Source organism: Camponotus vicinus, unplaced genomic scaffold, assembly GCF_025532165.1.
Source record: "Camponotus vicinus isolate PSW18456_S1 unplaced genomic scaffold, iyCamVici1.0 SCAF_11, whole genome shotgun sequence".
NCBI classification, from domain to species: Eukaryota; Metazoa; Arthropoda; class Insecta; order Hymenoptera; family Formicidae; genus Camponotus; species Camponotus vicinus.
The window spans coordinates 17,544,915-17,563,743 of record NW_028141947.1 but is presented as its reverse complement, the minus strand read 5'-3'; the positions used below and the strand labels follow the sequence as shown (position 1 = coordinate 17,563,743).

The window sequence follows — 18,829 nt, the reverse complement described above, 5'->3', positions numbered from 1 at the left end:
TACTCTTATCGATACGTAATTTTCGATTATATAAAAGAATAAAATATATAATTGATATAATTAAAAAAACTGATAATTTTCATCAAAATTCAAATGTGTCGAGTTTATTCCAAAATGTTTAAATCTGTTTTTAATTTCAAATCTTTAACACATGATTTTGAAAAAATTAGAAATTTATTTTTATCAACATGTTAACAATTTTTTTACATTTATTTCTTATATCGTTGCATTCTTAGGTTCTCTATAAATCGTCTCGTGTTCTGTTACTCTCTGCACGCTTATATACAATCTAATTCCATTTTCCTCGCTTTTTCACGCTACGTTTCTTTCTATTTCCGCGTGTAATTAATTTTCACTCTCATACATCCGTCACCGATTGTATGTACACAAAAACCGCTCAATACGTATAGCATTAATTGTAATTGTATAATCTTTCTATTCCAGCATCATCGGCACGAGCGTTATTAAAATTATATACACGATGCTGAAACCGGAAGACGACTGATTGTAAACTTTTTTTGGGCAATGAAAAAAATAAAAAAAACGCGAAGTCACGTATACGCTATATAATTAATTTTGCATAAACATAAAACGCACAAAAGAAGTAATTTGAAAACAAGTGCAAAGTATCATACGAGAAATAAGAATTAATGCTTACGTTTTACTACTGCAAAAAATTTTTCTTTTTATTTGAAATTTAAACTTTTCCTGATTTCTCCGCCTCTTTCTGACGATTGATTTACTATTATTAATTTAATGGTATACAGATAACTATCATTTTGATTTATACAGAGAGAAGACTAAGAGATGTCATGGCCTGCTTTTAGGTGATCCCTGAAAGCGATACTCCCTCTATGGACATTGAAAACGTGGACATGAACTACAAAGCCAAAGTCCATGAATGTTCTCAGAGGGTAATATATAATGTGCACAATTTCTGGTTTTGTTCCGTGCTATGTGCACGAAATGCCGGTAGCACCAGAGTATAACAATCATTATTTTGAAAATAATATATAAATATGATAAATAATAATTTTTATAAAAATAATTTTTATAAATTACTTACCTATATGTGTATGTATGTGTGCCCATATGTTGTCCAAATGATTTTAAATATAAGAATATAGACTATATGAATATCGGCGTATGTTACTGCCGGCATATCTCTCAGGTTCATGAAAGTACTGAAACCACCTCACCTGGCAAATGCCTTCGTTAAGGCGGAGATACAGGGGAGGAAAAATTGAGGAGGAAAAATTTTTTTATTTATTTTTATTCTTTTTAATAGAGTTTTTTTAATAGAGTTTAAACAGAGAATATAATACATATAAAAAATATATATTACATATAATTATATATATACAAATTTACATATATACAATATAATTATAATATATACAACGTAAATTATAATCAATTTGCAATTACATAAAAAACACATTACAAAATATTAAATTATGTAATATAAAAATAATTACATTACAAATATATATATTACAAAATTTAATGCAGAATATATAAAATACAATGCATTAGAAATATGTATTACAAAATATAATACAAATTTAATATAAATTATAATTTTAAACTTAATACAAAATAAAATTTATTACACGAAAGTGTCCAAAGTATACGTATAATATAAAATTTACTAAAAATTTTTACATGGACCAGACAAGACTGATTAGTGATGATTAATTACGCGATATTTATTATTAATAATCGACATAGAATAATAGAATTTAATTAGTTTGATATAAATAACGTATAAACGTAAATAATCATGATCAAAAGAGTCATTAATAAAATTATTGATCATTTCTTCGATTGTAGAACAAAGTATTTGCATTATTGACGCATTTCGTGCAGACCATGAAAAGAAATATTTAAAACGTGTAAAGCTGAAACAAGCTTTGATGTAAATCAAAGATTAAATTACAAAATAAATTGCGATTTAAAATTCGCGACGAATAAATGAATCGACAATAATCGAATATTCACACACACACACAATTGCGAGATACGCATAATTTTTATAATATAATACTCGAATCAATAGACACGCGTGCGATATAATTATTATCATACAAATGTTGACAGACGAAGATATTTTAGCAAACATTTGTGATCCGTATTGTTTATGAACATAAAATTCACTGTCTGATTTATTTGCGATTAATATATACGCGACTTTATATGAATTTCACGATTGAGAATAAAATACATATCCTATTTCGCGCATGATTATTAGCTGAATAAGAAGAAATGAGCTCTATAAGCTTTAAAATATAATTAAAAATCGTGTTGTGGTCACGTTTAATAGAAAATAACGGAACGAATCATTTTCATTAATATAGTTATCGATCGTCTTTTAAATTATAGAAGAAAATATTTGCACTACCAGCATTTTGCACGAACTATTAAAAACAATATTCAAAGACGTGGAAAGATAAACAAAGCTTCAATGTATAAGTCAACGATTAAATTATAAGATAAATCGCGATTTAAAATTCACGTGAAAACGCGACGAATAAATAAGACGATAATATGCGGAATATTTGATCGCGATACGTATAATTTTTATAATACAATAATCGAAGCTCTCAATATACACGTGCGCGATATAATTATTATCACGTAAATATAGAAAATCGAAAATATTTCAACAATCATTTCAGGTATGTAATGTTTGTGAATATACAATTCACCGACCGAATTACTGCAAATTTTTATAAGATATATCACGATTTAAAATTCGCGATAAAACGCGACGATAAATAAATTGATAATATTCAAAATATTCAATTGCAGATACGCGAGTGACATACCGGTAATCCGATAAAAAGAGGAGCGACCTTGAAAATGGAGAACGATTAACATCTTGTTTCTACATCAGATTTCGCAAGATCAATCTGCGAAGAAAAGTTAAGTGATCCATTGAACGTCGGGAATTCCATGGTAAGAGGGAACGAATCCTGGATCTTCCGGACTATTCCCGATAGCAATGATTTCAGTATTAAATCAAAGACAATTATCCCTCGTCATTATTTTCAATTCACGAAATTGATATTCACGTCAGAAAACATGTTCTTCCATTACTAAGAAATATATTTCTTTATTGAAAATTAAATGGATATAACGTTTGTTATTGAAATGTGATTACGAACGATTATATTTATAAATAATAAAATACATGCATTATTGGAGTTTGTGTTAAATGTGCGAACACATAATTTGGGGTACCGTCTGCGCGCGCGAGACGAATCGAACCCGATAACAGCAAGATTTAAAAAATTTCAATTCGAATAGTGTTCAAAATAAAATAAATGAAATAATTTTAAATATATAATTAATTCTAGATTAATTATCTAGATTCTTATTCTTGTAACGTTTAATTAATAATTTTTTTTTCTTTTAATCAATATCTTACTGATATAAGGGTACCCATTCGATTCGTCTCTAAATTTTTAAGTATTTGCACATTTTATGTAACATTCATGTATAATTTCGCGTACCTATATATAATATATCATATTAACAAAAATTATAAAAATATTTTGGATACGTTAATTTGTTCATGTATTTTATTATACATATATATAAAATGATATATATATCTAAAAACTAATATTCTAAAATGGCGATGGATGTTCAATACTTGCAAATAGTTTCTTAAAAGAAACTAAAAACTACTATTAATATCCCCAGTACCTAGAAATAATTTTTCAAATGAGATAATTAATTAATAATTAATAAAATATATTCGTTCGTAAGCATTTTTATCAAAAAATTAATAAAAATTAATTACAATATGAAATTTCTTGAAAAATTAAAGTTTATACACAACGCTATATCCATATTTAATCTACTATTAAATTTTTCTGGCGTTATATATATAGACAATAATAATACCAATCCTAATAATGAAGAACATTCTTTAACGAAGAAAAGAAAAGATACATTTCTCTCATCTAAATATATATTATTTAAATTAATTCGACGTTAAAGAAGCGTATCGTCATTGAATTATTACCGAAATCATTGCTTTCGGAAATTGCCAGGAAAACCTGGGATTAGTTCCAATCTTACAATAAAAATTCCCAATTTTTAACAGGCCACCGAACTAGACGTCGCGAATGGATCTCACAAGAACTGGTGAGAAATAATTCTCCATGATGAAAATCGTTTCGATTCCTCCGCGGTACGAGCAACTTTCATTAACATTTATTTAACGGAAAGAACAACGATAACTCTTTTATTAAAACGACAATCTTGTCTAAGAACGCGAAAAGAACGCGAAAAGAACGCGGGAAAAACACGGTGATTTCGCAACCGTAATTTATTAATTTATTTATGAATATTTTCCGATACGAAATTCGTAAGTACAAATATAACTGAAAAAACAAATTATTAAATTCATAATAATTAACTCGCGATTCTATAATGTCGAAGGTGATCGTTAAATTTTGTGAAGCTAATATTTAATCGTTGACTTATCACATCGAATCTTCACACTCTTATTCGATAATTCTTTATATTTAATTAGCAATATTTAGGAATATTATCTGACGAGAGGGACAGCGATAAAAATCTTTTGTTAAAACGATAATTTTGTATAAGAACTTATATTAAAAATTTTATATTTGATCGCGCGATGTATATACTTAATATGTATACCTATACATTAGACGGCTCTCCCGGTTTCGGTACGAGCAAAAATCCCATTTCACTTATGAGAATCAACTTCGAGCCAACCGGTCGGGATTGCAACGATACAACGAGCAAGGACTAAGCCCAAACCGGAAAGAAGACGAAACGATTGACGGAAATAGAGGAAAATGAAGTTCACCAACTCTTTTTCGCGCATAATTATCCTATCTCGTATCGAACCTGGACCCGCTAAGCACGATTTCAGGTGCTCCGCCCGGACATATTATGCCTCTCGCGGTTGCTATATGCTACACCAGGCTAGTAGACGGCAAAAGAAGAGGATACCCACATTTTTGAAATGCTTACATTCAGCAATTTAGAAAATGGGGAGGCAACCCCTTTTACCGAGCGAAAATCGTGCCTAGGGGAATCCACTCGACTCCTCGACAGGGTTAACACACGCAGTGCGTGTGGCTGTAGACGAGCAAAGAGAAGGGTCCCATTGACGACCATTCCGAGCAATCGATCGAGTTCTAACTAATTCGGGCCGAATCACTTGACGAAGCACGAAGCAAGAGTGTACGTTGCATAGCAACGTGTGCAAACTCGAAACATCCCGGTTAGTTGGCATCGGAAGTAGAGACTCGTGACAATAAGGAAATTGGGATTTTTATACGAAAAGTCCAACGCGGAAGCGCGAAAACGCGACGACGCGAGAATACTACAATGCAGAAATGCGGTAACGAATTGCCGCCGTCCGCGACACGTTGACGGCACCAACGATGGAAAGTCGATGACGCAATGTAACTCTTTTATTAAAACGACAATCTCGTCTAAGAACGCCAAAAAGAACGCGGGAAAAACATGGTGTTTTCGCAACCGTAATTTATTAATTTATTTATGAATATTTTCCGATACGAAATTCGTAAATATAATTGAAAAAACAAATTATTAAATTCATAATAATTAACTCACGATTCTATAATATCGAAGGTGATTGTTAAATTTTGTGAAGTTATTATTTAATCGTTGACTTATTATATCGAATCTTCACACTTTTATTCGATATTTCTTTATATTTAATTAGCAATATTTAGGAATATTATCTGACGAGAGGAACAGCGATAAAATTCTTTTGTTAAAACGGTAATCTTTTATAAGGACGCGAAAAGAACGCGAAAAGAACGCGGAAAGCACACGAAAAGAACACGGTATTTTCGCAATCATAATTTAATAATTTATTTTAAGAATATTTAGCTCCGCGTGATATGGGATTCATAAATAGATAAATCTAACGGAAAGCATATCATAAAATTTATAATAATTGACTCGCGATTCTATAACAAAGGCGTTCGTCAAATTTTATAACGCTTATATTTAATCATTAATTTAGCATCGAATTTTTACATTTTATATAAAAATTTTCCGAATTTATTAATGACTCTTTGATATGAAAATATAAATAGTTACTCTTTTATGAATATTTAAAGAATATATACTATAAAAATAAATATGTTAATTTAATGAATTACTATTATATAATCATTATACGTATACTTTGGATAATTTTTTGTTTAATTTACATACGAATGTATTTACGCTATTTACAATCTTCTTAAACATTAACAATTTTGCAATTTCTTTTAGTATTCCTGAAAATAATTTTAATAATTTAAATTAATAATTTAAATATTTTCATTTTTTTAGCATTTTTAAAAATAAATTCAATTTAAATTTTTAAACTGAAATAAAGCCAAATTAAAAATTTCTCTATATTATATTAGACTGCTAACACGGCCATATCTCATATGATAAAATGTAAAACAAAGGCAACCATTTATTACTGGACAGAATTTATACCGGATATCACAGAATTTAACATAACATAACTATCGCTCTCGAAAGATGCAATTGTAATTTATATGAGTATCGACTGTATATTTATTTTAATAATTGCTGGTATTGCTTATATTTATTTAAATACTATATTTTAATATTTTGTAACTACTTATGTTCATTTTAATCACTATCTCGTAGAAGTTTACATTTATTTTAATAAATGCCGGCAAAAATTGACAGTACGACATAATATGTATATTAATCTAATCTGTATATGTATATCCTGCCCAAATGTAAATGGTTATCCTGGCTTCAGCTGTTAGCAGCCTGGTATAATATATAAAATTCTTATAATATAAAAGTCTCTGTGCAGATTACCAATAAAAATTGATTGATATTATAATAATATATGTAATTAATAAATTTTTATAGTAATGCATAATTTATAATAAAATATAAAATTAATGTGTATAACATTTATCATATTACATTTATCACATTACAAGTTATTTCATTAATTAATCATTTGGCTTTACATTAAGTTTAAAAACAATATCTAAAATGGATGAGCTAATAAGAAATTAGAGTAAGATAAGTGAATAACATAAATGCGCGTTATAAGCGAATAAATTAGCATTAGATGTAATTGATAAAATTTTTTGTGTTCTTTATTTTTAATAAATTAGGTAAAATCTATACAAAAATAATCTTTTCTCTATCTCTTTTCTTTATAATTAAAATACTGCAATATATTTTCGCAATAGATGCAATATATTTCGAACGAATTTATTAAAAGTTATTTAATTTAATCTATTCTAGCTCATCCATTTTAAGGCAACGGATTTATCTACAATCTCTATGAATCCGTCACTTTAAAATTAAATAAAAGTTTTTATTACTTACCGGAGCATTGATGTGCCACAGCGGAGTTGTCATTATCGAAGCTACGTTGTCTGTAACATACAAATATAAAATTCATTTATAACAAAGCTCAAAATACAATCAATATTTAAAAAAATTATTATCGTGCGGAATTTCATATCCGGTGTGTAAAATAATAAGCAGATATAAACACGTGGGAAGATTTTATAAATTTTAAAATTACTTTTTAAATAGAAATTTTTATATATGATTTTTATAAAAATCTTTCTCTCTAATTTTCTCTTTAATTCCTTTAAATTATAAGAACGAATTATTGTGCGTACGATTTATAACAATTGATATACAAATAATAAATATTCACCATCAGGTTGCTTCGCCGATGCAAGATGCCTCTCCCAGGCCTCCTCCTCCTCTCACAATAGTTTGTTGGTCTGTAACATACAAAGAAGATTCAAATTGTAGTCACGGTCAAAAAATTATTATTATATGCATTTAATTTTATATCCTACGCACATAAATAATAAGCAGATAAACAATTTTATAAATTTTGAAAAAAATTCTACTAATAAGTAATAATTTAATAATTCTATTAAAAGCTATTCGAATGTAGAAACTTTTAAATTACAGTTTTTATGTAAAAATTTCTCTCTTGTTCTCTTGTTTAAGTCATGTACATAAAAAATCAAATTACGCGATTAATTACTTAATTTAAATCGCGCGTACGCAATTAATAAATAATTATATATAAGCGATAATTTATTTACCATAGAGTTGCTTCACAGGTGCCTGATGCCTCTCCCAGGCCTCCTCCTCCTCTCATGTTGTTGACGCGCGATACTTTCAACGGCACTCCCGCACTCACGAGCGATATTTTTATATCGCTATTTTCGCTATTTTACGCGCGATACTTAACGATTTCCGCACTATATCGATGCGATTAAAAATTTTATATTTGATCGCGCGATGTATATACTTAATATGTATACCTATACATTAGACGGCACTCCCGGTTTCGGTACGAGCGAAAATCCCATTTCACTTACGAGAATCAACTTCGAGTCAGCCGGTCGGGATTGCAACGATACAACGAGCAAGGACTAAGCCCAAACCGGAAAGAAGACGAAACGATTGACAGAAATAGAGGAAAATGAAGTTCACCAGCTCTTTTTCGCGCATAATTATCCTATCTCGTATCGAACCTGGACCCGCTAAGCACGATTTCAGGTGCTCCGCCCGGACATATTATGCCTCTCGCGGTTGCTATATGCTACACCAGGCTAGTAGACGGCAAAAGAAGAGGATACCCACATTTTTTAAATGCTAACTTTCAGCAATTTAGAAAATGGGGAGGCAACCCCTTTTACCGAGCGAAAATCGTGTCTAGGGGAATCCACTCGACTCCTCGACAGGGTTAACACACGCAGTGCGTGTGGCTGTAGACGAGCAAAGAGAAGGGACCCATTGACGACCATTCCGAGCAATCGATCGAGTTCTAACTAATTCGGGCCGAATCACTTGACGAAGCACGAAGCAAGAGTGTACGTTGCATAGCAACGTGTGCAAACTCGAAACATCCCAGTTAGTTGGCATCGGAAGTAGAGACTCGTGACAATAAATGAAATTGGGATTTTATATGAAAAATCCAAAAGTTCCGCGAAAACGCGACGATGCGAGAATACTACAACGCGAAAACGCGGTAACGAAGCGCATGCCGTCCGCGGCACGTTGACGGCACCGACGACGTGAAAGGGTACTTAGCTTCCCATTCAGGCACCTTAAGATTTATCATAAATAGAAAAATTTAAGATAAACCTCAAGGCACCATCCAAGTACTAAGCCCTCCCACCGCGACAAGGTGTACCCCATGGGAGGGTTATATTATATATAATTTTATATATAATATAATACATAATTTGAAATTTATTTTGTAATATAGTACATAAATTTAAATTCGCAAATATAAACGATAAATAAAAATATAAAGGATAAGAGAACATCTATTATACAAAGCAATGTTCAAAATAATTGATTTTAAACCTAATTATTGCGCGCAATTAATTTTTACATTTTTACTTTTAAATAGATATATTTTAATATTATAACTATAAGAAATTAATATTATAAACTGTGTAATTACAAAATAATTTATATTTCTTTGATTATAAACTTCTAAAAATATGATAAATAAAAAAATTTCTATTTTTTTACATATGAAATATTTAAATAAATATATTAATTTGAAATGTTTTATGAAACATAAGAGTATCTGAAAATATTAATTAATAAAAAATTTTATAAATGTTTTAATTATTTTAAAATAAAATGGAATATTTTTTATAAGTATATGTATTATATATGTTACAATTTAAAATTATTATTAAATCACAATCAAAGAAATAAAAACGAAATGAGAAATATGTATATTTTGAATATATATATTAATGATAAATAATTTATATATTGTTGCGTCCGCGGAACGCGGTATATATCGAACGCGATATATATCGAACGCGCGCGACACAATCGGCAAAATACATAGCATACGCTGACGCTCGTGCACTCGTAAATAATAACGCGATTTAATGTGCACAAGAATTTTAATAAATCGCGAGTAACATACAAGAATTCAGAATAATCGTAAAACGGATCACAAATAGACGCGCGTCCGCACAACTTGACAGCTGGGCTTAGACTCTCTGACAGTTGTTGTTTATAACAATATCTTGACAACGCGCGCGAAAACGATCCTCTTCGAAAGAATTCAACGGGTGACGAATACATTCAGCGGGACGGGACGCGGGGACGCAACAATATAATAAATAATAAATGTGATAAATAATTTATATTAATGACTTACATCATATCTTATTGATCCATCCACTTCCAAAACCTCCTTTTTTCTTTTGCTTCCTTCGCTCTTTTCTCGTGGCACTTTAATCCTCGTTGCACTTACACTTATTCACGAAAAGTTCCTCGTTGCACTTGCAATTGTGTTTAGAGAAAGAATTTGATAATATATGAAACGTCTCACATCACTACTTCACTGCTCAAGAGCCACTGAGCGAATGATCGTAAGTCAAGAACATTACCGCGGTACTGTTTATATCACCAGGGTCGACTATGTAAAGAAAGAATTTGATAATATATGAAACGTCACTACTTTATTGCTCAAGGTTTCTGTGCGAATGATAATAAAGCCGTGTAACGTATTAACAATAGCGCGATACTGTTTATCAAGGTCGAACACGGTGTTATTGATAATTCTCTCGTTGCCGAAATATTTTCTGTAATATAAAATATTTGCGCGAGGAATATTAAATTATAGAAGTATTTTAATTTATTGATTAAGATTAATTAATTATTTATTAAATCATTCATCACTCATGAAGTATTTCGTTATGCTAATTATTTGCATCTATAATTCGATTGTTTTATTTTGTATTCTCTCATAATCCAAATTATTTTTAGATTTTCAAGTAGAACGATAAAGTAACACGGATGAAATATATTTGTGACTCTAGGTATTGAAATAATAATTATTGTCCGTAAAGATCGCAACGATCGAAGCAATTATTTAACATCTTAGATTCCTATCATTTAATCGATTCTCGATTAAATTGTACATTGTTTAATTAACAAGGATTGTTAAAATTTAAGGCATTGGTCGAAATATAATTAATTCTAATATTGTTAATGAAATATAATAAGCATCAATAATCGAAAGTTCATAACATAATTAAGTCTCTTATCCCCTTTTATGTATATTTTGTTTCAATTTTTAATCACGGTAATGAATGATTACGATTCGATAAAGATTTATAGTTGCGATACAGTTTCATGTCGTGAATTAATTTTTAATTAATTAATTTATATTAATATTTAAAGCAAATTGTGTTTCGATACTAATCGTAATCGTGTTTAGTAAAAAAATTACAATACAATACGAAACGTTTCGCACCACTATCTTACTACTCGAGAGTCACCGTGCGAATGATGACAAAAAGCCGAAACATAGCGCGCTACTGTTTATATTTTATATTGCCAAAGTCGAACACCGTGATATCGATAATTCGTTGCCGAAATATTTTATATATTATAAAATATACGCTAACGCGGAATATTAAATTATAGAAGTATTTTCATTAATTAATTAAAATTGATTATTTATTAAATAACTTATCATGGAACCTTTCGTTATACTAATTATTTGAATTTATTCGATTATTTTATTTTCAAAGTCAAATTCTATAATATTTAGTTTTGCATTTTAGAAGACTGACTTAAAGCGACCTAAATAAATAAATAAATAAATAAATAAATAAAAAATAAATAAATGATGTTGAGAAGAAAAAGAACACACATAAATAAATAATAGCGTGGAAAGAGAGAACATACTAATATTTTTATAATATAATAAATAACATACTAATATTTTTATAATATAATAAATTATTATTAATTCAATTATTTATATTTTTATTTATATTATTTATATTATCAGAGAGACATATATGTTACCCTCTGAGAACATTCGTGGACATTGGTTTTGTAGTTCATGTTCACGTTTTTAATGTCCACAGAGGGAGTATCGCTTCCAGGGATCACCTAAAAGCGGGCCATGACATCTCTCAGTCTTCTCTCTGATAAAAGCATGTGTTTTATCCCAAGTACGAAAGATGGCGATACTATCGTTCTGTACCAACGACATAACCTTTATGTTTTGACAAATAATGTAATATAAATACGTATGTTTTCATAGATAAATCGTAGATAAATTTATGATATTGTGATTTTTTTGTAATTATATAAGCGAAAAATAAATCTTTATCGTTTAACAAAAAATGCCACCAAAATCTTCAACGGTAATTTAAACCCATCAATTTATTTTGATTAAAAAAAATATGTATTATTATTGAAATAAGTTAATTGCAATAATGATAACATTAAATGTGAATGTAAAATTTATTTCAGAATAATAAACGCAGTAGCAAAAGTAAAAAGAATGTGGCGCAAACATGTGTTCTTCCTGAAGCAGTAGATGCAAACAGCGCAAGTGGTTTGAACCTAGAAATAGAGGATAAATTTGAATTGGAATTATGTTGGTGTATACAACAGTTAGAAGCGAGTTTAGCTAGCGGCAAATTACATGATAAGCAGGCACAAGATCTCAGCAAACAGTTACATTCATTAAAAAGTAACACTGCGCCATTAGTAAAGAAGAGACAAATAATGAGAAATGCATTGGGAAACTATAGGGAGAAGATGGCTGAGGACGAACGAAAACTTAGCAGAACTGTGTCAGCTGTCAAATTTACAAGTTCTGCCTCAGCAAACAAAAAATCAATGTTTATCAGGAAAGCCATTCAACATGATGCACAGGACTTCAAAGAACAAGCAAATGATGATCATAAACTGCAAAATGTAAAGCAAGCTATCATTGACGATAGAATTCAAATCCCATTTCAATTTAATTTTCAAACATGTTAATAAAATCAACTTTTATATTAATATTACATATCAGACTACTTTTGTACAAAGCTATCCTAATCCATATTTTGTACATAAATACTGCTTTTCCTGTTTAATTAAAGAATTATTTATAAAATATATACAATGTATCATAAAAAAAAACAAATCTGTTAATATAAAATTATTTTTATAGTAAAATTGAGAAAAATGCTCAGATTCATAAAGTTTAGTTAACATACCATAAGAAAATTTTGTATACATATATGTATATGAAATGATTTTGAATGATAATGAAAAACGTTTCTGAAGTTTTAGTATTTAAAACTCAATAATTATAAATTGTATGTGTATATAATTATGAAATAATATGTAGATAATTAAAATATTATTTTCAAGACACCTAGTGAAAGTGGTCCTGTGGCGCAACGGATAACGCGTCTGACTACGGATCAGAAGATTCCAGGTTCGAATCCTGGCAGGATCGAGATATTTTTTTTCTTTTCTTTTATTTCTTAATTTAAGTATATTCTATATTCTTGTATTAAAACGATATTTAATCATAAAATATTTGATTAAAGATTAAATAGATGAATTTATCTGCCATAATAATAATTTTATGTTTAATATTTTAGCACATTAAAATGACACCTTTTTTAACTGTTAATTTTATATAATATACATATATAGTTTTTTTCTTTTCTTTACTTTATTATTCTCTTTTTGAGTTCTATTGAATTTAAAATCGTATCAATATATATGTATATAGAAATTTTTTCGTCATTCAAACATTAAAGCGCGGTTCATTATGCCATCAAAGATGCAGGTTGGTGCATCGCGTGATAACCAGCCAATCGCATCGCGGAAGTATACGCTCACGTGACTTTTGCGAAGACAATCGTTCGTATATCGCGAGTATACACGATTCTTTCATATTTTATTCTTTTTCCCCTTCCTGAAAATATGAATCATATAGTTATTATAGTCTATAAAGATATTTTATGCAGGTATTCTTTTCGATGACTCAGTCTAATATTACGCAAGAGTAATAAGTGCGAACTTTTCTAAGGATAGGTCGGTTCTATATTCACACGTATGATCCGCGACCCGTCGTAATTAGGGAAAATGGCTGGCGATTCGTCGAAACATGTTTTGACAATTGTAATTGATTAAGTTCCGATGTTCCACGAAGAATTACGTCACGGTAGGAAGTAATTTCTACAAGATTGTGCGATCGAGCGTCGTCGCGATGTTAAAATCTGGCGGTGCGCTCGAGTCGCGAATCATCGTCCGCTTATCTCGTACTTGTGACTTGTTCGAACGTGTCTCTCGCTATTTGCCACTACTGTCAGGAAATATACCATTCTGTCGAGAAGAAGCTGGTATCGTCTCTCTTTTTTTTACTTTCTAATATCGTTCTCTTCCCACGGATCTTGCGCAAGTCACGTTGCTATTAAGTGAGCAAAATTTCTATGATTTATATTCGCATGACCACCGTTTTGCGTTGACCTGTCATTTTCTCGCTTCGAGAATTGTCATGCATGTGAAACAATGCGACATGGTTGCGAGAACGTGTCAAGACACACCCGTTGATCTGATTATTCGTAGATTTATCTCGATATCGAAAAATGTGGATTATTCGTATTTAGATACCAATATAGATATCCATTATATGATATTTTATGTATACAATATAGACAGTTATGTATAAGTATATATTTTATAATAGAAATATTACATAGTGATTTGTTTTTTTGTATAGGTGAAAATGCGATATACTTGCTGCATTCTCTGACGTAACATCCCCTGAATGGCTAGGTGGATGTAGAATCTGAAAAGTTACCATCGCCATTGTATCGAGTAAAGAGAGATCGCACCATGTGTCTTCTGTAGTTTCTACAATCATGGTTTAGAAAAAGGGTCATTAAGGCGATAAAATGCCTGCCAGTTTAGTTAATAATGGGACAGCATTTTGCTAGTCTCAGAGAGTTCTTTAGAATGGATGGTGAAAGACAGCCTGCTGAGATATGCGCTAGTGCACTCAGCCAACCATTGCCCCTAGAAATGGTGAATCGAGATGTCACCGAGAGTCTGTCCGAAAACGAGACCAATGGCAATGTACCTGTAATGAACTCTAATATACTGCCAAACAGACTAGAATGTAAACTAGAAGGAAATTTGGACAACGATTGTTTAAACTTAGATGTAGACAACCATAATTCTAAATTCGAATCTTTGTATAGTCAACCTGTTGAAGCTCAGGATACAAAGCAAGTTTGTAATAATGGTAATGTTACTAATGAAACGTCATTTAGGCAGCAGCAGGAAGCATGCTGCAGTAGTTCCAGTGGTAGCAACAGTAGTAGCAGTTCCGAAGATAGTCCTATAAATCCGCCATTGAGAAGATCATCAAAAACCTTATCATTTGGAAAAAGAAAAAGTATGTATATTAAATCGATCTCTTTTCATATACATATGCTAATTATATCACTTGTTGACATTAATTAAAATATGTTTGTTCGTGTCAGATAAGCAGCGTAACAAGGATCAAAGTCCAGTGTGTAATCATGTTTTATCATCAAAGAAGAAGCGTAGCAACTGGGTGTTGAAATTTAATTGCGCCAAAAGCAAAAGCTCCAAAAACGCGGACATTATTCCCGGTCAAGGGAATAGTAATTCAGATTGTGTATGTACCGGTTACAGGAGAACCGAGGAGCATCCTATGGGTGCGGGCACCGTGTTTAATAGTCGATCCGCTCCGCAAAGTCCCGTTCTCGGGCCTCTGCCACCTAGCCCCGTAATTGATTTATCGCGATTTAATCCTGAAGAATTTCCTATGGAAGTATGTTTTTGTGTTGCTTTTTTTTCTTTCTTTTTGACAACTTTCTAAAAAATTTTTACATTAATACTCAATTTAATTAAATCAACATTTTTTATTTTTAAAGGATTGCGACGAACGCGCGCGAATTCAACGCGCTCGAGAGATGGAGGAAGGTGTCGAGCCTCCTCCTGGTTATAAGCCTAATTATCCTACGGGAATACAAGTTCATCCTAATGGAATAACAGTGGACAGTTTGGCGGCATTGTTCCAAGCACATGCCGGTATTCAAGCTGCCGCTCTCACAGCTTTATCGCAAATTGACTTTACATTAATTCCAAATATCGAAAGACCCGCTCATACGCAGGTAATAGTTCTGTTATATAATTGATCATACAATTTATCTCTTTCATTTATAGTGATTCAAAATGTTTATCATTCACGTAAATGTTTATCACATTAGGTCGATTATGTCCACTGTCTCGTGCCGGACTTAAGGTCGATTACGGCTTGTTCTTTTTATTGGGGTAAAATGGATCGTTATGAGGCGGAACGTTTATTGGAGGGCAAGCAAGAGGGTACCTTTCTGTTACGAGACTCGGCACAGGAGGAGTTTTTGTTTTCCGTGAGCTTTCGCAAGTATGGACGTTCGTTACACGCGCGGATTGAACAATGGAATCATAAATTCAGCTTCGATTCACATGATCCAGGAGTATACGCTTCCGAAACAGTATGTAACGTGTATACACGAGTATTTGTTTCTAGAATTTGTTCTCATAAGTAATAGATGCAGAGAATAATTATGATTCGTTTATACACAGTTTATGTAAATTCTTTACAGGTATGTGGTTTAATCGAACATTATAAGGATCCCTCGTGTTGTATGTTTTTCGAACCTATGCTCACTATCCCGTTGCACCGAAATTTCGCGTTTCCGCTACAGCATCTGTGTAGAGCGGTAATAACCACGCGGACGACGTACGATGGCATAAACAAGCTGCAATTGCCAAAGACACTCAAGAGCTATCTCAAGGAGTATCATTATAAGCAGAGAGTGCGAGTCAGGCGGTTAGACACGGAAAATGATCTACAGACAGACTGCAGATCCATATCATGCTTGCCGATATGAGTCTTCGCGTATTGATATTTGATAAAACTTTATCATACGTTGCGTAATTACATTTCTTTATTGACATTCTGCGCCGCCGTATCAAATGCGAGCGGTATGCATGCATATGCATTGTAATACCAGGAATACCATGACTCTCCCAGAGTCACACAAGGACATTATTGCAATATTAGCAATAAATGCATTATATTCATCTTAAGGTGGATATACATTGAGCGAGGAGATAACGAATCAACAGTAAATGTGAATGTTGCTGTTAAAATTCGGAAGGCGCAACGATTGCGAATTGTCTAACGATGTTTTGTCAACGTTAAATTCTCTTATAAGATGGTAGGCATCAAAGAAATCTCATGCGTAAGATGAGAATACAGTCTAATGTAAATGTTTAGTACAGCGCGAAAAGAAGTGATAAACACGAATCCGAACACTTGCATTTGCTCTGTGTTCGTTCAGTATATATCCACTTTTAAAACGATAGTAGCTTCCATGGAGGGAAAAAAACGTAGTTATAATTTAAAAAAAAAAAATAAACAGATAAAATAGTGGGACTTGTGCAAAACTTGTGCGCGACAGGTGCCTATGTTCTCTCGAAGAAGTAATCCCATATGTGTAAATACATCAAAATGACAATGCTTCGTATACACACGCACAGCATATTATGGAAATTGTTTACCGTCTTATGTAAACTTCAACATCTCATTGCTACCATTCTTATTATTACTACTATTTTTACTTCTCTATATTTTATTCCTGACTATGTTATCTTTTAATTGTTATTTTGAATATGTACTCGAGTTATGTACACTTGAGTATGTATGTTTTAACGTTAATTAAACTTATGCGAACAGTTTGTACATTGATAATTTTTATAGAAACGATACCAAAACTTATGCCTTTAAAAGGCACAGCAATTTAGTCTTTTAGAAACTTTATTATAAAAAATTATAATGTCACATCACATTTTTAACCTTTATACGTAACTAAATGTAACTAAAGTTACAAAATCATTGCAAGATCTGATTCGTATTACTCCTATTGTGCCTATTTATAATGTTAAATATTATTAGGTGAACGCTGTCTGTGTTGATGTTCATCATTGGCAGATAAAAAAAGTCTATAATTTGTATAAATTCTTTAAACTTTGAAACGCGCGTGGAGGGGATATCAGATGCAATGAATTGAATTTGGAGTAACAATGCAAATCATTAAAATGATAAATTTGCAAAGTATATAATATTATAGTATGAAATTGTTAAAAGTATTGGTTAATGGTTACTCATATAATGAACTTCATATTAATAAAAATTTAATATTTATAATGTGTATATGTTTTACTGAGATGTGTTTCAGTACCTAGTATAACAATTGTATATATAAGGAAAAATGCTTGTGAAAAACATGTTAATTTTTTACATCTCATGTATCATTTCCTTAAATAGAATATCTTGGATTACATACCATAAAAAGAAAAAAAATTCTATGATAAATTTATTAAGTTGCCAAAGATATGACACTGACAAATACATTTATACTTTTATATCAACATAACAAATAGAAAATAGAAGCAAACAGAAATAAGAAAAGTATTTTTTTAACTATATGTTTATTGAAAATTAAGATAATCTTCAATTTTTACAATAAAATAATTTGCTGTATTTTTATGATATTTAAATCTTATGTTAAATGTAATGCCACAGTTAATTATTTTAAAACTTATATTTTTAGTACATTCTCAGGATCACAGACTTGCTTTAAAAATATATGGAATGTTGAAACAATATATTTTTTCTGTATAAGCATAAGCACTGCAGAAAGATATAACAATCAGTTAACTTTGTCGCACATACTGCGTAATTGGCAGCAGTACTTTGTAGTTGAAGACAAAGAAAAGAAAGAACAATGCTAGAAAAAAAATATCTGTTTATTATAGTTAGGAAAAATATTGAACGATTCTTCTGTCAAGAGTAAGGTTACAGCGTTATTTTTTATACATTTTATACAATTGACTTTACTACAATTATAAAATTCAGTGTCATGTTATCTTA

The 18,829-nt window shown here is 30.8% G+C and overlaps 2 protein-coding genes, 1 long non-coding RNA gene and 1 other non-coding gene across 7 annotated transcripts; 3 read left to right on the top strand and 1 right to left on the bottom strand.

Moving 5' to 3' along the window:
• Nucleotides 1–7,307: 7,307 nt before the first annotated feature.
• On the bottom strand, nucleotides 7,308–8,263 carry LOC145961221 (uncharacterized). Its single transcript, XR_014435598.1, has 3 exons — nucleotides 8,136–8,263; nucleotides 7,733–7,802; nucleotides 7,308–7,442 (listed from the first exon to the last, which is right to left on the bottom strand). It is a non-coding gene; the product is annotated as an uncharacterized LOC145961221 (long non-coding RNA).
• A 3,785-nt stretch (nucleotides 8,264–12,048) lies between these two features.
• LOC145961451 (UPF0488 protein CG14286) lies at nucleotides 12,049–12,886 on the top strand. The gene is made up of 2 exons (XM_083081635.1): nucleotides 12,049–12,233; nucleotides 12,343–12,886. Exons 1-2 carry the CDS (start codon nucleotides 12,213–12,215, stop codon nucleotides 12,856–12,858), a joined length of 537 nt encoding a protein of 178 aa, XP_082937761.1. The 5' UTR covers nucleotides 12,049–12,212; the 3' UTR covers nucleotides 12,859–12,886.
• Nucleotides 12,887–13,251: 365 nt separating this feature from the next.
• Trnar-acg (transfer RNA arginine (anticodon ACG)) lies at nucleotides 13,252–13,324 on the top strand. Its single transcript has one exon. It is a non-coding gene; the product is annotated as a tRNA-Arg (tRNA).
• Nucleotides 13,325–13,752: 428 nt separating this feature from the next.
• Nucleotides 13,753–18,103, top strand: Socs36e (Suppressor of cytokine signaling at 36E). 4 transcript variants are annotated; one of them, XM_083081960.1, is made up of 6 exons: nucleotides 13,753–13,844; nucleotides 14,600–15,277; nucleotides 15,366–15,679; nucleotides 15,783–16,022; nucleotides 16,119–16,385; nucleotides 16,497–18,103. In XM_083081960.1, exons 2-6 carry the CDS (start codon nucleotides 14,797–14,799, stop codon nucleotides 16,782–16,784), a joined length of 1,590 nt encoding a protein of 529 aa, XP_082938086.1. In that variant the 5' UTR covers nucleotides 13,753–13,844; nucleotides 14,600–14,796; the 3' UTR covers nucleotides 16,785–18,103. The 4 variants fall into 4 exon arrangements, with proteins under 4 accessions (XP_082938086.1, XP_082938083.1, XP_082938085.1 ...); XM_083081957.1 differs by lacking the exon at nucleotides 13,753–13,844 and adding an exon at nucleotides 13,863–14,041; XM_083081959.1 differs by lacking the exon at nucleotides 13,753–13,844 and adding an exon at nucleotides 14,048–14,219.
• The last annotated feature ends 726 nt before the right edge of the window (nucleotides 18,104–18,829 follow it).